Here is a 20,909-nt window from a genome sequence, read left to right as displayed (position 1 = left end):
CGCCACGGCCCCGCGCCTCAGCCCGGCGGCCGGAGCTCCTCCGCGCTTCTGCGGGCGACGGCAGCGGGATGCGGTCCGTCAGCTACGTGCAGTGCGTGGCGCTCGACTTCGGCGGCAGCCTCTTCCCGCACGCCATCTGCCTGGGGGACGCCGACAATGACGGGGTTCGGAGGCGGAAGAAGGGGGGGGTGTCGGCGGCGCCGGGGCTGGCCCTGAGGCGGGGCTCGGGCGGGCACCGGGCAGCAGGCCGCGGGAGGCGGCCCGGCCGCAGGCGCCTTGTGCTGGACCCGGCTGGGGCGGCCCGTTGCGAGGGGGGAACCGGGCGCAGGCGGGGGTCGGGCTGGGGGGGCGCCCCGAGGCTGCCCGCAGCCGCCGCCAGGCCGCTGGGGTGATGAGCACCGTCAGGGTGAGGGGCGGCAGGGGCGGGTTTTAGGGGAGGAAGCTAAAGCGGAGCGGGGAGAAGCGCTGAGAGGATGGGGTGGCACCAGAGCAGGTGCCTGGAGAAGGTGGTTTCTTCTTCCTTTCAGTGGTTCCCAGCGACAGGACGAGGGGCAAAGGGCACAAGCTGGAATATGGGAAGTTCCACTCCAATCTGAGGAAGAACTTCTTTGGGGTGAGGGTGGCAGAGCCCTGGAAGAGGCTGACAAGGGAGGGTGTGGAGTCCCCTTCTCTGGAGATCTTCAAGCCCTGCCTGGATGGTGTCCTGAGTGATGTGCTCTGGGCAACCCTGCTTTGGCAGGGGAGTTGGACTAGGTGATCTCTAGAAGGCCCCTTCCAACTTCAACAATTCCATGATTCCATGGTGGGGCTCCCACCCTTGCAGGGGTCTTGGAGCTTGATGGACACTTGAGCAGTGCCAGAGACAAAGAGTTTGGATTAACGTGGCCCCCAGAGGTCCCTTGCAAACTGAATGTTTTAGTGGTTCTGGGCTGCAGCTGGTGAATGCTTCCATCACCATTAGACATGCTAGGCACCCCTGGCACGCGCCCTGGAGGATACACAGCTAGTAGAAAGGTTAACTTTTGGTTTCAAAGACAGGCACTGTCCTGTGACAGTGGTGGGGATGTAGAGGTGTGAGGAAATGCTTGGTTGGATCACAAACAAGGTAGAGCCAAGTTTAAATGTCTTTTGGTCTCTATGATGGACAGATGTGCGTCGAGAATGTTGCTGTCTGCCCCACAAATAGTTGTTTCTGATGGGTCTGATTTCCCTGTAACTAGGAAGAGGTTAGCTTAACGAGGTATATGTAAACTGTTCCTTCTTCTCCTCAGCAGTCAAATTGTATTACAGCCCTGTCCTGCTATCCTGAAAAATGTCATGGCTAGCAGTGCAGTGGAAAACAAATCAAATTTTCCCATAAGAAGTTGTGTTATGTAGGGTAACGTGTGCAGGGAGCTATGGAATGCTCACAATTTAAATACACAGAGGCATGATGCAGAAGATGGAATAGTAGGAGTAGGCTCATCAGGCAGGGTGGTTGGTGATTTTTGGCAGCCTTCTTTAAAGATATAATCACCATTCTGAAAGACCTTTATCGGTGAGACTGAACACCCTGTGTAAATATGTTATAAGTGTTCTTGCAGCCTCTTTCTGGATGATCACATTTTTCTTATTGCCACCATCTTTCTCGGGTGATTGAAGAAGTCAAGTCAATCTAGATTGAAGGCTGGAGGATGGGGTGGTGATGACGGTTATAAGCAAAGCAGGATGTTAAAACAGTCGGTGACAAAACTCGGAAACAATGGCTAGAGAAGCAGTGTATAATGGAATGTTGCACTAAAGAGCCCTTCTCCAGCTCTTTTATCTGTGAGAGTAAAATTAGGGGTTTTATTTTTTCCCGGACCTTCTCTATTGATTTGAGGCTGTCTCTTTAACTCTTGTCTTGCTTTGCTCTTTCTTCCCACAGAGTGATCTCTTTAGATACGAATTCTGTAATTATTGCTGCGTGGGGATACTGTTACTGTAACTGTGAATTTCTTCCTAGTAACCCCGTTCTCTTCTACAGCTGAACGAGCTGGTGGTGGGAGACACCAATGGGAAACTCTGTGTTTACAAGAATGACGACAGCAAACCCTGGGCTGTGCGATCTTGCCAAGGAATGGTGAGTTCTTGACAAAATTATTCAACGGTTAGGCCTTTAGGTGTATGTGCAGCCATCTGGCCTTGACCACTTCCTAGGAACGTGTGGGCCAGCAGGGAATGGCAGCCAGAAGTGGTTATGATGCCTTTTTATGTAGTTACCGTGTAGTTACCGAAAGCAGGACCGTGCTTTTGCCCACGGCTAGCCCCATGGGCAAGAAGTGAGGAGCAAAGTACTGAATAAACACAGGAAATGGGTCTTTGTTACACCTTCACCCTGCTCCTGTGCAGTGGGGATTTTTCCCCAGGGCTCTGGGCAGTTGTGTGACAGATGTGTTTCTGACTCTGCTGTCTTTGAAGAGGCTGTTCAGGCTTCAAGAGAGGGTTTATGAGAGGGGAGGGGGTAGGGCAGAGGCTTAGCCCAAAGTGCTGTTTTGAGTTGCCTTCTCTCATGTATGGCCTTCTTTTCTCTTGCAGCTCACGTGTGTTGGCGTGGGAGATGTATGCAATAAAGGAAAGGTGAGAGCAGCCAAACTCTTCCCAGCTGTGTCTGTAAGGCATGTGGGAGGTGCTTAGGAGATTAGGGTCATATCATATGCTGAGTGTGGAGAAGGAGAGGTAGCAGGTGCTTTCTGTCCACGATCTGCCCTCGCTCACAGAGTTTTAGGCTACTGTTTTAACACCATTCTTCTGTTTACATATAACTGTGAGCCATGTGCAGGTTTTTGTGAGCCAGGAAACCCATCCTATCTTCAGAAAGCACCACTGATTTGCATGTCCCCCTCTGTGAGTGCCACAAGGCTTTGGTGGTTTGAGGGTTGCTCCTTTTCCTCAGTGGCTTTTGCCCTGCCTTGTGCTATTACCTGCTGTGGGCCATGGCCCTTATGCCACTTGGCTGTGTAGCATTTAAGATCATCTAAACAAGACTGAGCCACGGAATAGTTTAGACTCCCAAGCAAATTCTGCTGGGTTTAATATGACTCTTTTTGCTGGATTGCTATTTCTGGGGGTTAAACTGGTCCAAAAGTTCCAGTAGTACCTGAGTAGTTCATATGCTGGCTAAAAAACCTTCTCCTTTTCCCTCTGTAGGGATCTTGATGGATCTACCCTCATATCTTCCCTCATCCTGCTGTGGGGCAGCTTCTGCAGTTTCTAAAATGGGAAAAATCAAATATTTTTTCTCTTCCTTCTTAGAATCTTGTGGTGGCAGTGAGTGCAGAAGGCTGGTTTCATCTTTTTGACCTGACTTCTCCACCTTCAAAACACCCAGATGCTTCAGGCCACCACGAGTTGGCAGCAGCAGAAGAGCAGAAGCCGGTGTTCAAGCAGCACATTCCTGCCAACACCAAAGTCATGCTGATCAGTGACATTGGTGAGCCAGGAAGCTGGTGTGGGAGTGCAGGGTGAGGGAGTTTATGGGTGTGAGGTGGAGGCGGTGGAGAGAGAGAGAAAGTGCATGGGACTCACAGAAGAAAATTACTGTCTTGTTGAAACAGGTGCTCTAATAAGCAAACCACAGCCAAGTCATGGAGCAGAGAAGTGACAACTTCAGGAACTTTCCTGATGTGCAAGTTCTCATTACAGGGTTGGGATCCTCAGGGATGCTACCTGATGGAAACCAGGGGGTGGCTTTTCTGAATGCTGGGAGTACTGGGGCTGTGAAAGGCTGAGAGAGCCTGTCTGTCTCCTTCTATTCCCTGCAGATGGAGATGGGAAATGTGAGTTGGTGGTGGGTTACACTGACAGGGTGGTACGTGCCTTCCGCTGGGAGGACTTGGAGAATTCAGACCATGTCTCTGGACAGCTGCTCCTGCTGAAGAAATGGCTGCTAGAAGGTCAGGTAAGGAAACAATTTGCTCGGAGCAGAAGTTGCCATACAGTCTTCAAAAGGTGGCTCTCCCAAGGGAAGAAGCACAAAATCTCAGTCCTATTAACAAAGGAATTGCCATGTTGATGTCCTGAAAGGAGATTTGCTAGTGGTCGTTCTGCAGAAACAGTCAGTTGCTCTCACTCAACCAGAGAGCATTAGTGGAAAATACGAGTGTGTTCTTAAGTGGCTTTTAGTAGGGAAACACGACATTTTGCTTCTATCTGAATTTGTTCAGTTCCTGCCTTGCAAGAGGATCTAGATAGATTGGATCACTGGGCCAATGCCAATAGAATGAGTTTCAACAAGGGCAAGTGCCAGGTCCTGCACTTGGGCCACAACAACCCCCTGCAGCACTACAGGCTGGGGGAAGTGTGGCTGGAGCTGCCTGGAGGAAAGAGACCTGGGGGTTCTAGTTGACAAACGGCTGAATATGAGCCGGCCGTGTGCCCAGGGGGGCAAGAAAGCCAATGGCATTCTGGCTTGTATCAAAAATAGTGTGAGCAGCAGAAGTAGGGAGGTGATTGTGCCCCTGTACTCAGCACTGGTGAGGCCACACCTCGAGTGTTGTGTCCAGTTTTGGGCACCTCAATACAAGAGAGATCTCGAGGTGCTGGAGCGAGTGCAGAGGAGGGCAACGAAGCTGGTGAGGGGGCTGGAAAACAAATCGTATGAGGAGCGGCTGAGGCGGGTCATTATGAGGAAGAGGAGGCTGAGGGGAGACCTCATCACTCTCTACAACTACTTGAAAGGACACTGTAGAGAGGTTGGGGCTGGTCTCTTCTCACAGGGAATTAGTGACAGAACGAGAGGGAACGGCTTCAAGCTCCAACTGGGTGGGATTAGATTGAACATTAGGAAAGAATTTTTCACCGAAAGAGTGGTCGGGCATTGGAATAGGCTGCCCAGGGAGGGGGGGGAGTCACCATCCCTGGCTGTGTTTAAGGGCCGTTTAGATGCAGTGCTGAGGGACATGGTGTAGGGGAGGACTTTGTAGAGTAGGGGAGAAGGTTGGTCTCGATGATCCCAAGGGTCTCTTCCAACCTGAATGATTCTATGCTTCTAAGATCTGCTGTAGTCTAGGTACAAGGAGCACAGTGAACCCTACTGAGGTGTTTAAAGTCCTCAGTTTGACTCTGTCTGTGTTTTCCCTCGGCCGGTATAGGTGGACAGCCTCTCTGTGAACCCAGGCCCTGATGGCTCCCCGGAGTTGATGGTGTCTCAGCCAGGCTGTGGGTATGCCATTCTGCTGTGCACCTGGGACTCTGAGCAGCAGGCCACGACAGAGGGAAGGGACAACTCTGCCCCAAGCAGGTGAAGAGCATTATTGCATTAAAGAAATCAGGAGATTCTGCTGTAGATGCCCTCACAAGGGGGCACCACCACACCACCTTTTGGGAGAGAGGGGAGGTGTTTTCCTTTGTCTTTGCTTCAGTGACCTCCTGTGCTGCTGGGAGTTCATGACTTAAGCCCACCTGCATCCAAGCTTTTGTGATCACTCTTCATGCCTCTATCGCAAAGATGGATGCTCCTTTCATTGTGTTCCACTCTGTTCTCCTTGGGTTGGGCAAGGAGAGTGGCAAAACCAGCTCAATTTTGGGGGGGAGGGAGGGAAATGAGCAACCTGGATTTACAGAAAAAGAGTGTAGGCAGTCTGGTGACCTGTCTAACGGTGGGGAGGGTAGCACCTGAAAGGTTGGGCCAAGTCCAGTTAGTCTGAAGCCCAGGATGATACTTTTTGGGTTCATTTCACTCCTTTCTTCCAGGTGAGATTATTGAAGGTTTTCCTAAAGAGACCCCTGGCAGCTGGTGCTGTAAATCACAACCAGGGCAATCAGGATGAGCAGTGAGGTTATTGTCCTTGGTGCCAGAGGGGACCCTTGTGGGGAATTCGGGTGCTTCTGTGGTGTTCTGCAGACACAGAAAACTGCAGCAGGAGGGGAGCTAGGCAAGACATCTCCTTGATGTCTTGGAGACCTTAGTGGAATGGTACCCTGCTAGCCAGAAGGCAGACCCTGTCGTGATCTCTGACCAACCTGTTCAACCTGAGGCAGGCACTTGCTGAGTGAAAAGCAGCCAGGCTTATGTGACAGTAAAAGAAAAAAAGACAATTTTAATCATTATTAGAATGCATTTTTTAGCAGGCACTTGCTGAGTGAAAAGCAGCCAGGATTATGTGACAGTAAAAGAAAAAAAAGACAATTTTAATTATTATTAGAATGCATTTTTTACAGATTTTTTCTTTTTTTTTTTTTTTTTCATTTAAGCTCTTTCCAGTTTTCTGGTGCATCAAATTGTTCTGGTCTGCGTTTGTTTGTTATTTGTTTGTTTGTTTGTTTTTAAACATTGGTCAGTTCCTTTCATATCTGGGGCGGCATGCAAATCTTTGCCTTGGTCTTCACCATTAAAGAGCAAACCTACGCACAAACTCGATCAGTCTCTGGATTTGTAGAGCTTTGGAGTACAATGCTCTTGAGATTGTTCTGGCACAGTCTCTGGCGTGGTTCTCTAACCTTTCCCTGATGCCCCATATGCCGGCCAGATCCTTCCCACAGGGAAGTGTGCTGCCTCCCAGGGGCCCGGGTCAGAGATGTCACTAAAAGGCTGTCTAGTCTGGTAAAGCCCTCTGATTACTATCCATTACTAGTTATGCAGGTGGGAAATGATGAAGTTGAAACCAGAAGTTTAAAAGAAATCAAAAGGGACTTCAAGGCACTGGGAAAACTAGTTGAGGGATCAGGGGCACAGACAATTTTTTCATCAATACCCTTGGTTGCAGGTTGTAATACTGAAAGGAATAGGAAGTCATTCATGATTAACAAGTGGCTTAGGGAATGGTGCCACCAACAAAATTTTGGGTTTTTCGACCTTGGCAAACTTCATACGGCACAAGGTCTGCTAGTAACAGATGGGGAACATCTGTCTCAGAAGGGCAGGAAGATCCTGGCACATAAGTTGGCACGGCTTGTCAAAAGGGCTTTAAACTAGGCTTGAAGGGGGAGGGGGTTAAATACAGGAGCACTAGAGACGAGCTTAAGGACACCCTCCAGCCTGCCATTGCACTTGAAGCAAGAAATGTCTCTACACTAATGCACACAGCATGGGCAACAAGCAGGAGGAACTGGAAGCTATCCTGCTACAGGAAAGCTATGACATAGTAGCAATTACGGAAACTTGGTGGGATGACTCCTATGACTGGAGTGTGGCCATCGATGGGTACAAGCTGTTCAGAAGGGACAGGAGTGGAAGAAGGGGTGGAGGTGTTGCCCTCTATGTAAAGAAGTGGCTAGAATGTGAAGAGTTGTTGCTAAAGAGTAGCCATGACCAGGTCGAAAGTTTATGGGTAGGAATTAGGGATTGGGACAACAAAGGGAGCCTTGTGGTAGGAATCTACTACAGGCCGCCTGACCAGGCGGAGCCTGTCAATGATGCCTTCTTACTCCAGCTTGAGGAGGCATCATGATCACAGGCTCTCATCCTGCTGGGGGACTTTAACCACCCTGACATCTGCTGGAAAAGCAACACAGCTGGCTGCAGACAATCCAGGAGTGTCTATGTCTGTCTCTCTTTTCCCTAGTGAGGTCCCTATTCGAGATGTTATTCTACACCAAACGTCTGGACGGATTCACAACAAGAATGTTTCTACTCATCTAATTGGTAGCATTGGCCGAGGTAAGAGATTAGGAGCTGGAGGTTCTCTGGCCCAACAGATGCTCTTGATAGTTTCTCAATATATCAGTCCAGCATGAAATCAGATTTCCCATGGTTGAAAAATAGCAGTGGGAGGCAGCTGCAAGAACAGAGGGGACTGGGCTTCTGTTAGCCAGCTCCCAAAGAAAAGAGCTGGAAATTTGCATTTGAACTTTTCATAGCCTTCGTCCTTCCCTAGGTAGCTCTTGCTGTTCACCTAGGACAACAGTTTCTCTGCAGCCTCTCCTGGCCTGTGTTTAGTCAACCTGAATGGCTGTCGTGCTTTGCTCTGTGTTGTTGATCTTTACTTTTGTGTGGCTGCAGCTTCTGCTCTCTTCTTGTTCCCTAGGTGCATATCTTCCTTTCCACAGCCTCACCTTTATGCTTTTGTGCTTTTCAGCATTTGGTTCCCAGTACCTGGCAGCTATATCCTTCCCCTTCCTTCACCTATGCAGTCCCAACCCCTCCAGAGCTGCTTCCATATTTCATTTCTATCATGTGTTTAGTCAACCTGAATGGCTGTCGTGCCTTGCTCCGTGTCGTTGAGCTTTACTTTTGCGTGGCTGCAGCTTCTGCTCTCTTCTTGTTCCCTAGGTGCATATCTTCCTTTCCACAGCCTCACCTTTATGCTTTTGTGCTTTTCAGCATTTGGTTCCCAGTACCTGGCAGCTATATCCTTCCCCTTCCTTCACCTATGCAGTCCCAACCCCTCCAGAGCTGCTTCCATATTTCATTTCTATCACTGTCCTCTGTCATCTTCTAATGTATTCTGTCACTGTCCTCTGTCATCTTCTAATGTATTCTAATGTATATCGAGTCAACTGTTGTATCTAAACTCTCCATGGCTACTGATTCCTCTTAGCCCTGACACGCTGCTGGTGTGTCCAGCCTTTTCTCACACACTGCTGCTGCTTCACTTGTCTCACTGCTTTGTGCTCTGACCTGTCCCTGGTGCACCTGCTGATCCATGTTTTGGTACCTATGGAAAATAAGCAGCTTTTACTCCTTCTTGGGACATGTGGGCATAATACAAGAAGGCAGAAAATTCTCAATGGCAGATCACTTTCTCTTGTCTGTAGCTGGCTGGAATCCAGCTGTGTTTGCTCTGTGCAAGTATTACCCCCTGCAGTGCTGTCTGAGAACAACTTAGGCTGTCCAATGTAATTAGAGCTGGTGGAGAAGAGCAATCCACTAAAATCCCTCCTCTTCCCCTTCTCCAGAGTTCCCTCTCCTCCCCAGTTCCTAAGCTTGTCGTGTCTTCAGCATCTTGGATGCTGGTATGACCAATATGGTCAACAGAGCATGAAATCAATTATTTCACTGCATACAAAACCTTGCATTTGATGAAAGGTGTCTGTGAAAGATGAAGGCACACAGAACAAAGGATGAAGAGAAGGTTGTGAAAAGCCCACTGATGCTGGACCATCAGTAATGGAACAGCTGAATAGTGCCATGCTGACCAGTTTATAAGGAGGACGCAGCAAATCTTTTGGCTCAGAGCCTGTCTGGATGACTATTTGCTTTAGGCTGGTCTGTGGAAGTAGTGTGGTCTGTGTCCTGGGAGTGCTCAGGGTGTTGTAGCTTGGAGCTGTCTCTGGACAGTGGAGGTGGGCTTGCAGTATTAGGTTCATTCTGGTGATGCAGTCCACTAAAATCGGAACTGCCATGTGCATATGTGGTACAGGCAGGCTCCAAGGAACAGCCAGCAGGGCCAGATATGCCTGCACATCAGTGCAAACCAAAGGTCTTGGGTTTTGAGAGGCCAGTGCTCTTCAATTAAAAGCCAGCATGAAGTATGATTGGTTGTAAGACTCTGCAGATATCTGATAAGCAGAGTGTCAAGGCTGGGCAAAAAAAGGAGGCAGGATGGATCAGCTTGGTTTAGATATTTTATTTTATTTTTTTTTCAGGAGAGGGAGGGGACAATACTTGTAAAATGGCATCAACTCCTGTAATTCTTTTCTGCACTTACAGGCTGCGCCAGTGAGGGCAGTGGCTCAGGTCTCTTTGCCCTCTGTACTCTGGATGGTAAGTCCTACCACAGTCCTGGAAGAAAGGCCTTTGGGGAGACCAAGGCCTGTCACTGATTCCAAACAGGGAACCAGGGGCTTGGTGCTTTTGGGTTTGAAAGAACAGGGAGCTGGGCTTCAGAAGTGCTTCCTGAGTCAGGCAAGAGATTTGACTCAGACTCCTGCTGACATAAGAAGGCATGAAAGCTAAGACAGGAGCCAAGGTAAGAGTGGTCCCTGTGAGCAAGTTCTCCATAAACCAGGTGTGTGATAATGTGCCTGTCTCTGAAGATATGATGAAACACATTAAAGCTGAGCTTGTCTTTCTCTTCCTTACTGAATTGGGTCTAATATTGCCCAGGCTTGGTCTCTCCAGGAAACCTGTTGTGTTTTCTATCACTAATAGGTGCCCTTCTCTCTCCTTTAGTACAGTCTATTCACCTATGGATTTCAAAGCATTTTACAAATGTAAATTACTAACATTGTCCCATGGCCTATAGGTGTAGAAATATTAAAGCTGTGCTGCAGCGAGCCGCTGGGAAAACAAAGAGGCTGGGTCATTGGTCCAAAGACACGCTGAAAACTTGAGATGGAGAAAGAGACTAGAGCTTTCATCTGCTGACTTCTAAGTTGCCTGCTTACTCAATAGTCAAACAATTGTTTGAGATGGCAGTTCAACAAGTGCCATTCATGTCGACAGGAGCTTGTAAACCACAGCAGAAATGTGTCCTTGTACTTGAAGGGGTTTGGGTTGTTTTCAAGAGCAGTAAAGGAAATGTATGCTGAAACTTGAATATTGGTAGAGAGGAGCTGGTCTTACACAGGCCTGGAGCCAGGTTCTTTTGCTGTGCCCCTGACTGATAGGACAGGTTGTAATGGGACTGAATCCAATGAGCTGAATGCTGGGTTTCTGTCCAAAACCCAATAGTGTGGAGACAAGATGCTGTGCATCTCTTTCCAGATAGGCAGCCTGGCCTGTTTGGGCCAGATGTCCACCTGCCCAATGATGTTCTGCTAGGGAATTTCAGATTATTCTTTGTGTCTGAACTCTGAAGCTTCTGCATCTGGCAAGGCTTCCTGCCTTTCTGCATTTTCCTCAGCCTTACTGAGACTGGAGGGCACTGTGAGGACAGATTCATGTTCCAGTCTATCACAGCCACTCTCCCACCCCAGTACTATCACAGTATCTCAGGGTGATAGAAAAATGGTATCCGGTAGGTGGATGTCCAGTGGGTTTTTAGCAGCCCGTGCTGTTAGCCAGCCAGCTCTCAGCTGATACCTGTCAGGATGCTGTCCTGAGATCACCTCATCTGTGCGACATGGTGAGAGGCTTCTAGCTTACTCACTGCCTCGTGTGAGATCTGTTGATGTACTGTACTTTGAGACACTGTTTGGGGCAGTTTTACTCTGTCTTAGAGCACAATCTGATTAGCAGGGCTGCCACTTTTCCTTTCTGTTTCCAGTGACTGATGATGAGATAATGGACTGCTGTCTCCTTCCTGGAACTGAGACTGTTATTATCAATCACAGCCTGTACCCTGGGCCCAACCCTCTGCCTGCAGACCTTAAGTGTTGAAGGAGTGTGCAGGGCCCAGTGTTAGCAAACATCTTGCTCCCCCTTTTAATCTTTTCGAGGCAAACTTTGTGGTTTTTTGTTTTTTTTTTTCCTCCAGGGACATTGAAACTCATGGAGGGAGCGGACAAACTGCTCTGGTCTGTGCAGGTTGATCACCAGCTGTTTGCTCTGGAAAAGCTGGATGTTACTGTGAGTGTCTGTGGAAAGGGTTGGGAGGGATGAAGACAAAAAACTCAACATGGCTTTCTGTCTGTGAATTTAAGAAGGGCAGAGGGAGTACGACTCGGTTTCTCAGGATGACACAGAGTGCTCTGTGCCAGTGCATTCTGCACTCACCTCAGTCTGTCCACCTGCAAGTGGTTGAATCATAGAATCATAGAATGGTCCAGGCTGGAAGGGACCTCCAAAGGGCATCTAGTCCGACCTCCCCGCAGTCAGCAGGGACACCCCCAACTAGACCAGGTTGCCCCGGCCTTCATCGAGCCTCTCCTTGAATATCTCCAGGGATGGGGCCTCAACCACCTCCCTGGGCAACCTGTTCCAGTGCTCCACCACCCTCACAGTAAAGAACCCTCTCCTAATCTCCAATCTTAATCTGCTCCCCTCCAGCTTGAAGCCATTGCCCCTCGTCCTGTCACTGCAGGCCTTTCTAAACAGGCTCTCCCCAGCCTTCCTGTAGGCCCCCTCAAGTACTGGAAGGCTGCTATTAGGTCTCCCCGGAGCCTCCTCTTCTCCAGGCTGAACAACCCCAGCTCCCTCAGCCTGTCCTCGTAGCAGAGGTGCTCCAACCCCCTGATCATCCTCGTGGCCCTCCTCTGGACCCTCTCCATCAGGTCCATGTCCTTCTTATATTGAGGGCTCCAGACCTGCACACAGCACTCCAGGTGAGGTCTCACCAGAGCAGAGTAAAGTGGCAGAATCACCTCTCTGGACCTGCTGGGAACGCTTCTTTTGATGCAGCCCAGGATGTGATTGGCCTTCTAGGCTGCAAGTGCACACTGCCTGCTCATGTTGAGCTGTATCTGCCTGTTTGACCTAGTGAGCCCAGCTTCCTGACAACTTTTTAGTCACCCAGCTATTCTTTTATCTTACTGCAAAGTTGAATGGTTTTGCACGCTGCTAATACCCCAACTGTCTACAACCTCTTATGATATATAAGGATTACAGTAGAGAGAGATGGCCTCCAAGTGTGAAAAGACTGGGCAAGTGCAAAATGTCTGGACAAGACATCCAAAAGTGATGTCTTGTTCAGACATTAGTGTTCTGTCTCTGAACAAGCAGGAAAGATTCCTGACTGCCTCTGGGAATAGTTGATGTGCGTGCTAATCTGCAATCTTATGGTTCCTGCAGGGCAATGGGCATGAGGAGGTGATTGCCTGTGCATGGGATGGTCAGACGTACATCATCGACCACGATCGGACTGTTGCCAGATTTCAAGCAGATGAGAATGTCAGTGCCTTCTGTGCAGGTGGGGAACCTGACTGCAAAGCCAGCTCTTGCAGCATTTCTCCCTCAAAACTACTACTGCCCTCTGGGAGACCTGGAATCCTTTGTCCATCTGCAGTAGGGAATAATTTCCCTGTGTGTATAGTGCAGAAGGGCCAGCTAGTCTTTCCTCTGATAGCATCTGGGACAGTAGGGGTGAGAGGAGGTGTTGCTGAGGTTTGTCTGTGATGGTTTGGGATTTTTTGAGGGGAGTGCTACAGTTGTCTCTTGCCTTTTCCACTGCTTTTTTAATTTGTAGACACTTATGTTGTTCTCAAGTGGAGATAAGGAGCCCCCCAGAACCAGCCCAAGCCTTGGCTTTGCTCAGTCCCCTCTCTCAGACCTGCCAGAAGCAGCTTGCAAAATCCTCAAGCTCCATGCATTAACAATAGTTCAGAGACACATTTTTGGATTGTCTCAAAGGGACTTCATATACCCAAGTCCATGTCTGTGCCCCTCGCCCCGGGTGCTCACTGCTTTCTGCTAACAGCTTTTGTACTCATGAGAAGTTACATACTTGCTTTCTCTGTCCATTTGGAAGTAGTAAGATCTCCACACTTTTGCTTTCTGCAGGCCTCTACGCATGCAAAGGAGGAAGCAACAGCCCCTGCCTGGTTTATGTCAGCTTCAATCAAAAGATCTACATCTACTGGGATGTGCAGCTGGAGAGAATGGAGTCCACCAACCTGTTGAAAATCCTGGATTGTGACCCAGAGTTTGGAAATCTCCTGCAGCAGCTGGGTGTGGGTGAGTGCAGAAAGGGTGAAGTATGGACAGGAAAAAAGAAAGGAAGGGCTGCTGGCAGGTGACAGGTTGGGTACTAGAGTTCCAGGTACTTCTTCAGGAAGAGGGGCTTTCATACTGCTTGTTGAGAATCCCTAACAACTGTCTTCATCTCTTTTCCGTAGAAAGAAGCGACGTTTCTGCTGTCAAAGATCTGATTCACAAAACACTGTATTTTCCTGAGGAACAACAGCAACAGAGCAGCCCCTTTCAGTGTCAGGACCCTGCTGGAACAGACTCCTCTGGCCACCACGCTGCCATGCAGGATCCCTTATAACAAGACACGTGAAGGTTGACATCTTTTCTATCAGCACAAACTCTTCTCCAACTGGGATCAGGCACCTCATGAAGATGAGGCTGTTGTTTTCTCATCTCTGTCAAAGGTTCCACACAGGGAAGGGTATACAGGCAGGGTTCTGTGGAGAGACATGCTTGGCTGTAGGCTTGAGTGAAGGTGGTGGGTTGATTTGCTTTTAGCTGAGGAAGCTACCAGAGCAGCAAGAGTCCAGAGTCCTGCTCATTTGCCTTCCATTGCCACTTTTCCATGTTCTTTGCTAGCTAAAGCATTTTATGGGTGTCTGTGAAGAAGCATTGAGGATATAGATGGAGAAAGTAGCTGAGCTCAGTCTCTGTTTTGGCCTGTTCTTAAAACTGCTCTTGTGATTACTTCTGAGCTCTTAGCAGGATCACAGTGCAGGAACTGCAGGTGGAGGAATTGAGTTAAGGAGCAGACAAGGGCCTTCTCTCCAATGTAGGTTTTTGTTTGCCTTTGCTCTGTTTCTGCTCTTCTCCCGAGCAGTCTCTCACAAACCAGCTCATGTTCTGAGGAGCTGGAGACGTGTGAGAACCGCTACAGCTTGTACTAACAAGTGTTGAGAAGTAATAGCTGCAAGCTGATGTTCTGCTTTTCCCCATCTCAGCTTGCCCTTGCCTAACTTAGCTCATTAGGGTAGGACCAGCAGGCTCACCTGCTGATTTGCATCTATTATCTTCTCTCAGTTTTGTGCAGTTTCATTGGACATGTATAATGGGTGAGGCTGTTCCTTCATCCTTAACGGCAGCCTGAGTCAGAGCAAATGTCATTTAGTGATGTCTCTTTAGAGTCAGAGCAAATGTCATTTAGTGATGTCTCGTTAGCAAATGGTAACACTTAAAGATCTTGCAAGCTGTTGAAGACCTGCTGTTGTATACTCTGCAAAACATCCAAAGGCAGCCCTAACTGGGAGAAGGAACTTTGTATAGAGGAAAGGAGTCCTTTTGCCTTTAGATCAAAAGGACTATTGTTGAAGTTGTGGTACAAGGGCAGGATTTTTATATAATGAGCCCAAGTTTTGCTTTGCAATTTCCACCCATTGATTTATATAAGCTTTATAGAGGAGACAGCTTCTGTCCTCTGTGTTTGGTAGCTCTGAAAGCTGACACCTGGAGCAGTGAAATGGTATGACCTGTTCTCTATCAGCTAGCTGGCTTCTCGGACCACTCTAACTCCAGTGGAAGTTTCTCCATTTTAATGACCTCACTGAGAAGTGTTTTTAAGTGTTCCTCTGTCATATTAAGTACTTCTGTACAATTGGACCCTTCAGGCAGGAGCTCTCAAATCATATTAGTGATTTAGTAACAGTGGTGTTCAGAGCAGCAGGGCTTGAGTTCTATCAGCTGTGCACCACGTTGTAGGGACCACGGGCTAACGCAAGGAGTTGTCTCGAAGCTCTGGACTGTAACCTCAAGAAACTGTCAGCTCTCATGATGCTGAGATGTTACAGCCACCCATCCCGGTGGACAATCACTGCTGCCTCTGGCAAATTGGTCAGTGTGACCCTTGCATCAGTTGGACCAGGCTGAGCTAATCTGGTCACTTGGTTTTGTAGGCTGTTGCAGTGCTGCTCTATTGTAATTCCTTCTGAAGTCCTAACAGCATTGTCTGTGCTGATAACAGAGAACAACTCAGTGCTGTATGTCCATGCCAAATATAAACCTTTATTAGCAACACAAGCGCTAAGGGGGATACAGGTGGTTGTATGGCTGAAACTGTTTTATGCAAAACAAGTTTTGCTGTACAGGTCAAATTGATCCACTATTGGACTGTTAATTGTTGGTAAGAAACAGGAAAGGGTTAAATGCAGGAGGGGTGACGTTTTCCTGAGAACTGTCTTTAAAAGAAAATGGGGCAAAACCAACGTAAATGTTGACAGGGCAACCTGTCCAACCTAGCCCTCTTCTTTTGCTGGCCTGGGTGTGCTGCCTTGTGGAAAGCAGAGGTGACAATACACAAATGCTACATTGCTTAACCTCTTCCGCTCTTAAAACCATTTCAGGAGAAAAACGCTAATGTTTGAGGGTTTCTCTGGTCAGTTTTATATTGCTTACAGATAGATTTTGCGCCTGTGCCCCTTGGGGTGTGCTGCCTTGTGGAAAGCAGAGGTGACAATACACAAATGCTACATTGCTTAACCTCTTCCGCTCTTAAAACCATTTCAGGAGAAAAACGCTAATGTTGGAGGGTTTCTCTGGTCATTTTATATTGCTTACAGATACATTTTGCGCCTGTGCCCCTTGTGCACGAAAGAAAACTGTCTGCAGGCTAATTCGGCTAATTCATGTACCAGCACGAAAGAAAACTGTCTGCAGGCTAATTCATTGTAACTTATGGACCGTTCCTTGGCCAAAAGATGAGTTTCCTTCTCTTTTGATGCCCTGAACTCCTAAGTGACAATTAATAGACTGGCTGCAGTCAGTACTTCCTGAAGTCAATGCTTCAGGCTACTTCCACTGGCCATAATTTTCTTGTGAAGTATCCATCTAATAAGAGAAGGAGCCTTTTAGGCTCTGTCTGTGGGCTGGTGGAGTTACGTTGTAGTTTCATTGTAACTCCCTGCCTGTTTGTCACTCACCGCCAGCCAACACAAGCCACAGAGTTGGAATGTGAAGTTGTTTCCTTCCCACACAGCAGAAAATATGTTGTTTGCTGCATCCTACTCAGGAGCAGGTTGGCATACCCACTGGTGCCAGGAAGCTTTTCAGCAGGGTAGGAATTGCAAGACACATTTGTATGTCCCACTGCCAGCACCCAGCACGTGAGGAGTCCAACAGCATTCTCAGACTCTGGGGGCATTTGCAGATAAATGATTCATGGCTTTTGGCTGTAACATTCAATTTGCTAGCAAGAAAATAAAGGGGCATTATTTTCTTGAGATAGAGTGAACCTGCTCTCATTTTTATGGTCTCTTTGCTGAATGCAGTCAGACTGGCATATCCAGTCATTTCCCAGTGGAGTCTCTTGAAAGGAGGACTTACTGCAAATATACGTAGGTGGCTCGGTGACCTTCAGTTCCATAACTCACCTGCTAGTAGTGAAAGAAGGAGCAGGCCCCTGGGAATATGTATGGCTGTAGTTCCTGTTCTGTTCAAAACCAAGTGACCCCAAGCTCCTGGATAATCGTCCTGATTGTGGCTTTGGCAAAAATGCTAGTTCTTGGGGTGGGTTTATCTCTTGCACATAGGCCATGGATGGGGTCTCAGAAATCCATCTCCCCATCTGCAGGCAGGCTCAGCTGCATATGTCTCACGTGTGCTTCTCTGTTCCGAAGACTTGCTGCCACAGACACTTCCCTGCAGACTATTTCACAACTGCTGTATTCACTCTACGAGAAAGTAGCCCTGGTAGGAGCTGACCACGAAGGTGATTCGGAGAGATTATCCATAAAATAAGAACATTCCATTGTCTGTATTGAAGGGATGGTCCTCATTATGTGGAAGTCAGTGTTGGACACAGAGGATGTGCCTATGTCAGGCTCCAAGGTCACAGTTTGTACCAAATTCCTACTTTCCATATGAAAGCATTAGCATTTTTTTATTTCCAGTGGAAAGGACCTTTAGGTAGCTCCTTCTTTCCTTTTGTCCCCCAAAAGACTGGAATTGGGGTAGGGAAGTGTATTTATATAATAGGCTTTTCCGAAAGAAACTACGTTCGAGGCAGTCTTCAGCCTTGCCAACCTATTAAAAATTACTTACTGGGCTCCTTAACATAGGAAGACTTAAAAATTACCATGTTTGTAGATGGTTTGTATGGGATGTTGTAATGGGATGTTGTAAGTCCCGTTTTACAATCACATCTTTTAAAGCTAAGATTTCTGTCTTTCACAATGGAAGCTGGGATTCCCGTGTAATGACATAAAAATGCTGGTCTTTGAAGAACACACCAATTTGGGCAAGAATTCAGAATACACGTGTTAAGGTCAGTAACAACGTGTCATTTAATGTCAAGGAACTTTGGGAGATGGCAACCCCCAAGGGGTTTTGTATGATGATGAGGAAACCAGGTAGTGACACTGTAGGATGAGACTGTGATTTAGGGAATGAGTTGAAGTGAGGTGTCAGCCGTGGCGGTTCTCAGTTAGTCATATAGTTTTGGGCACCTCAATACAAGAGAGAGATGGAGAGGTGCTGGAGCGGGTGCAGAGGAGGGCAACAAAGCTGGTGAAGGGCCTGGAGAATAAATCTTACGAAGAATGATTGAAGGAGCTGGGACTGTTTAGTTTGAGGAAGAGGAGACTGAGGGGGAGGCCTCATCACTCTCTACAACTACTTGAAAGGACACTGTAGAGAGGTTGGTGCTGGTCTCTTCTCACAGGGAATTGGCGATAGAACAAGAGGGAATGGATTCAAGCTCCAACAGGGTAGGTTTAGACTGGACATTAGGAAAAAAATTTTCACACAAAGCATGGTCAGAGACTGGAATAGGCTGCCCAGGGAGGTGGTTGAGTCACCATCCTTGGATGAGTTTAAGAGTCATTTAGATGTGGTGTTGGGGGATATGGTGTAGGGGAGGACTTTGTAGAGTAGGGTCAATGGTCAGATTCTGATCCCAAGGGTCTTTTCCAACCTGAAAGATTCTATGATTCTATATTTTTTTTATTTTTTTTTTCTGTAAGCTCTGCCTGCAACAAAGCTTGGTGGGGAGGTTCCAGGATAACTGTTGGCAACAGCTTCCTCAGTGCCTGGGTGGAAGAGAACTTTACTGTGTGGATTTGCATGTTCGACTGACACGGACAAGAGGAAAGTGAAAAGCATGTTTTCTGCTCTGGAGCTGCTTTCACAGCTGAAGAGAAAAACTAATTTAGTGCTTGCTTGGAAACATCCTCTCTGTGACTGTGAAGTGGCCCAGTTGCTAGTATATATACAATTAATATAATTGTTAGGAACATAGAGGAAAGGCTGGCAAGATGGTGGCACAATGTGAGAGAGTATTAGCAGGTAGGGTACAGGAAAGTGCTTAATTATCTAAGAAGGCAAGAATTCCTTTTAGAAGAAGCAAATTTGTCACTTAGCAGTGCGGAAGAATGAATTGTTTGCTTGGGGGAAGTAAGGAGCATGCAAAGAAGGGTTCGTGATGAGAGGGACAGATAGGGCTGGTGATTGTCACCTACCGTAGCACATTAATTTGCAGAGGAACCTGAGCTCTTGGTGGTTTGAGGAATGAGGCATGTGGGTCACAGGAAGGCTTCAGAAGGACTGGGGGGTGTTCTGAGGGTGAGCAAAAGCAGAGTTATCCTGAGACTAACGTGTATGAAGCACCTGGTGAATTGTAGCACATTAATTTGCAGAGGAACCTGAGCTCTTGGTGGTTTGAGGAATGAGGCATGTGGGTCACAGGAAGGCTTCAGAAGGACTGGGGGGTGTTCTGAGGGTGAGCAAAAGCAGAGTTATCCTGAGACTAAGGTGTATGAAGCACCTGGTGAATTCCAACGGCAGCTAGTGTATCTGCAGGGCTCTTAAGTGACAGGTACTAGTCAAAATCGAACTGCCAACTCCAAGTCATGCCAATTTTATGTAGGATCCCATCCAGCACCCCTTTAAATCATTGGAAAGATTCCTGTTGGCTTCAGTCTGAGTTTGGGAAGACTTCTACTCACCAGAGCCCAGCTCCAAAATGCACAGCCACCGCCTCGGACTCCCACACAGAAAGTGGCCAGGACTGAAAGCTCTTAGTGGCCTTCACCTTCCCTTGGCAGCCACTTGTGGGGACCAGCAAAGCCTGGCAAAAGCTGTCAGACACTCTGGAAGGCAGCAGAGAGCTGTCTGGGCATCAGCAAAGCAGGACAGAAGCCCTGGGGTGCTCTGGAAGGAAGCAGGCCCCCCTGCAGACCTCACAAAGATTGGCTAAAGCTTTGGGCCACTCTGGAGAGAAGCAGGGCCCTTGGTCCCCCCTGGCAGAAACCATCAAGTACTCTGGGATGTTAGGGTTAGAGTAAGAGATGGGATTAGGATTATGGGGTGGGGTACGGGTTAGGGCCATTAGGGTAAGGAAGTAGGGATAAAGGGTTAGGGATAGGGTTGGGAGTTAGGGGCTTAAATTAGTGTTAGGATTAGATTTTGGGATTGGGGTTAGAGTTAGGAGTTTCGATTTAGCAATTTAGGTTTAGGGGCTACGGGTCAGGGTTAGAGTTAGGGGTTAGGAATTAGAGATAGGGTTACAGTTAGGCTTACTGTTTAGGGTAAGAGTTAGGGGTTAGTGATAGGGGTTTGGGTTAGGGTTTACTGTTAGGAGTTAATGTTCGATTTAGAATTAGGTTCAGATTTTGGAATTAGGTTTAAATTGTTGGATCTAGGGAGTTAGGGTTAGGGGCCAGAGGTTAGGATTAGTGGAGGGGTTAGGATTAGCGTTAACGTTTAGTGTTAGAGCTGGGTTGGGGTTTACTGATTAGGCTTAGGGGTAGATTTAAATGTTTATTTTGGGCTTGGGGTCAGGGTTAGTGAAATAGGGTTAGGGGGTTAGCATTAAAGTTTAGAGTTAGGAGTTAAGTGCTATTGTTAGGTTTAGGATTTGGGATTAAGGTTATGGTTATGAGTTTAGAGTTTGGGGGTTAGGGGTTAGAATTAGGTGGTTGTGGTTAACTTGCAGTTAGGGGTTAGGTTTTGTGTTTAGGATTTAGGATTTAAGTTTAGGATTAGGGTCAGGTTTAGTGGTTGGGTTTAGGGATAGAGTTAGCGTTGGGGATTGGGGTTAGGTTTTGGGGTTGGGGTTTATAGTTAGCATTATGTTTAGGATTAGGTTTACAGTTTCAGGTTAGGTGGTCAGGGTTATAGACTTAGGGGGTTATGTTTAGGGTTAGGGTTTAGACTTGGGGATTAGGGGTTATTTTTAGGAACTATGTTTAGGATTATGGTTACTTTTAGGGGTTAGATTTAGTGTCAGGGTTAAGGTTTGGGTTAGGGTTAGAGTTAGCTTTAATTTTTAGGCTTAGGGTTTAGGAGTTTATTTTAAGGAGATCATAAACGAATTAATAACAAGAGGTGTAATGGACATGGCATCTGTCAGCCTTTAACTGATATTTGCCGTTGTTCCACATATCATCTTTAGAGCGTAACAAGAATCAGAAGCTGGGCAAGTCACTGCTCATAGGAACAGGTGTTTCATCTG

General features: G+C 47.6%; 1 protein-coding gene across 3 annotated transcripts in view; it reads left to right on the top strand.

Annotated features, from left to right (window-relative positions):
- Window positions 1–20,909, top strand: part of ITFG2 (integrin alpha FG-GAP repeat containing 2) — a 30,150-nt gene continuing 9,241 nt past the window's right edge. For 2 of the 3 annotated variants that reach the window (XR_001411749.1, XR_001411750.1), the window contains exons 1-12: window positions 1–164; window positions 2,006–2,101; window positions 2,557–2,598; window positions 3,274–3,451; window positions 3,783–3,919; window positions 5,112–5,260; window positions 7,524–7,618; window positions 9,611–9,664; window positions 11,319–11,410; window positions 12,572–12,689; window positions 13,280–13,453; window positions 13,615–13,780. Coding sequence is in view for 1 of the 3 variants with exons in the window: in XM_014940115.1 (XP_014795601.1) it covers window positions 69–164; window positions 2,006–2,101; window positions 2,557–2,598; window positions 3,274–3,451; window positions 3,783–3,919; window positions 5,112–5,260; window positions 7,524–7,618; window positions 9,611–9,664; window positions 11,319–11,410; window positions 12,572–12,689; window positions 13,280–13,453; window positions 13,615–13,766 (1,383 nt within the window). In the remaining 2 variants the exon portion in view is untranslated. Of the gene's footprint in view, window positions 165–2,005; window positions 2,102–2,556; window positions 2,599–3,273; window positions 3,452–3,782; window positions 3,920–5,111; window positions 5,261–7,523; window positions 7,619–9,610; window positions 9,665–11,318; window positions 11,411–12,571; window positions 12,690–13,279; window positions 13,454–13,614; window positions 14,585–20,909 lie in introns of those variants that run through there. The other variant, XM_014940115.1, reaches the window with a different exon arrangement.

This window comes from Calidris pugnax, unplaced genomic scaffold (assembly GCF_001431845.1).
Source record: "Calidris pugnax isolate Ruff unplaced genomic scaffold, ASM143184v1 scaffold36, whole genome shotgun sequence".
NCBI lineage: Eukaryota > Metazoa > Chordata > Aves > Charadriiformes > Scolopacidae > Calidris > Calidris pugnax.
The sequence above is the reverse complement of the archived record's forward strand: the minus strand, read 5'-3'. Positions and strand labels throughout refer to the sequence as shown.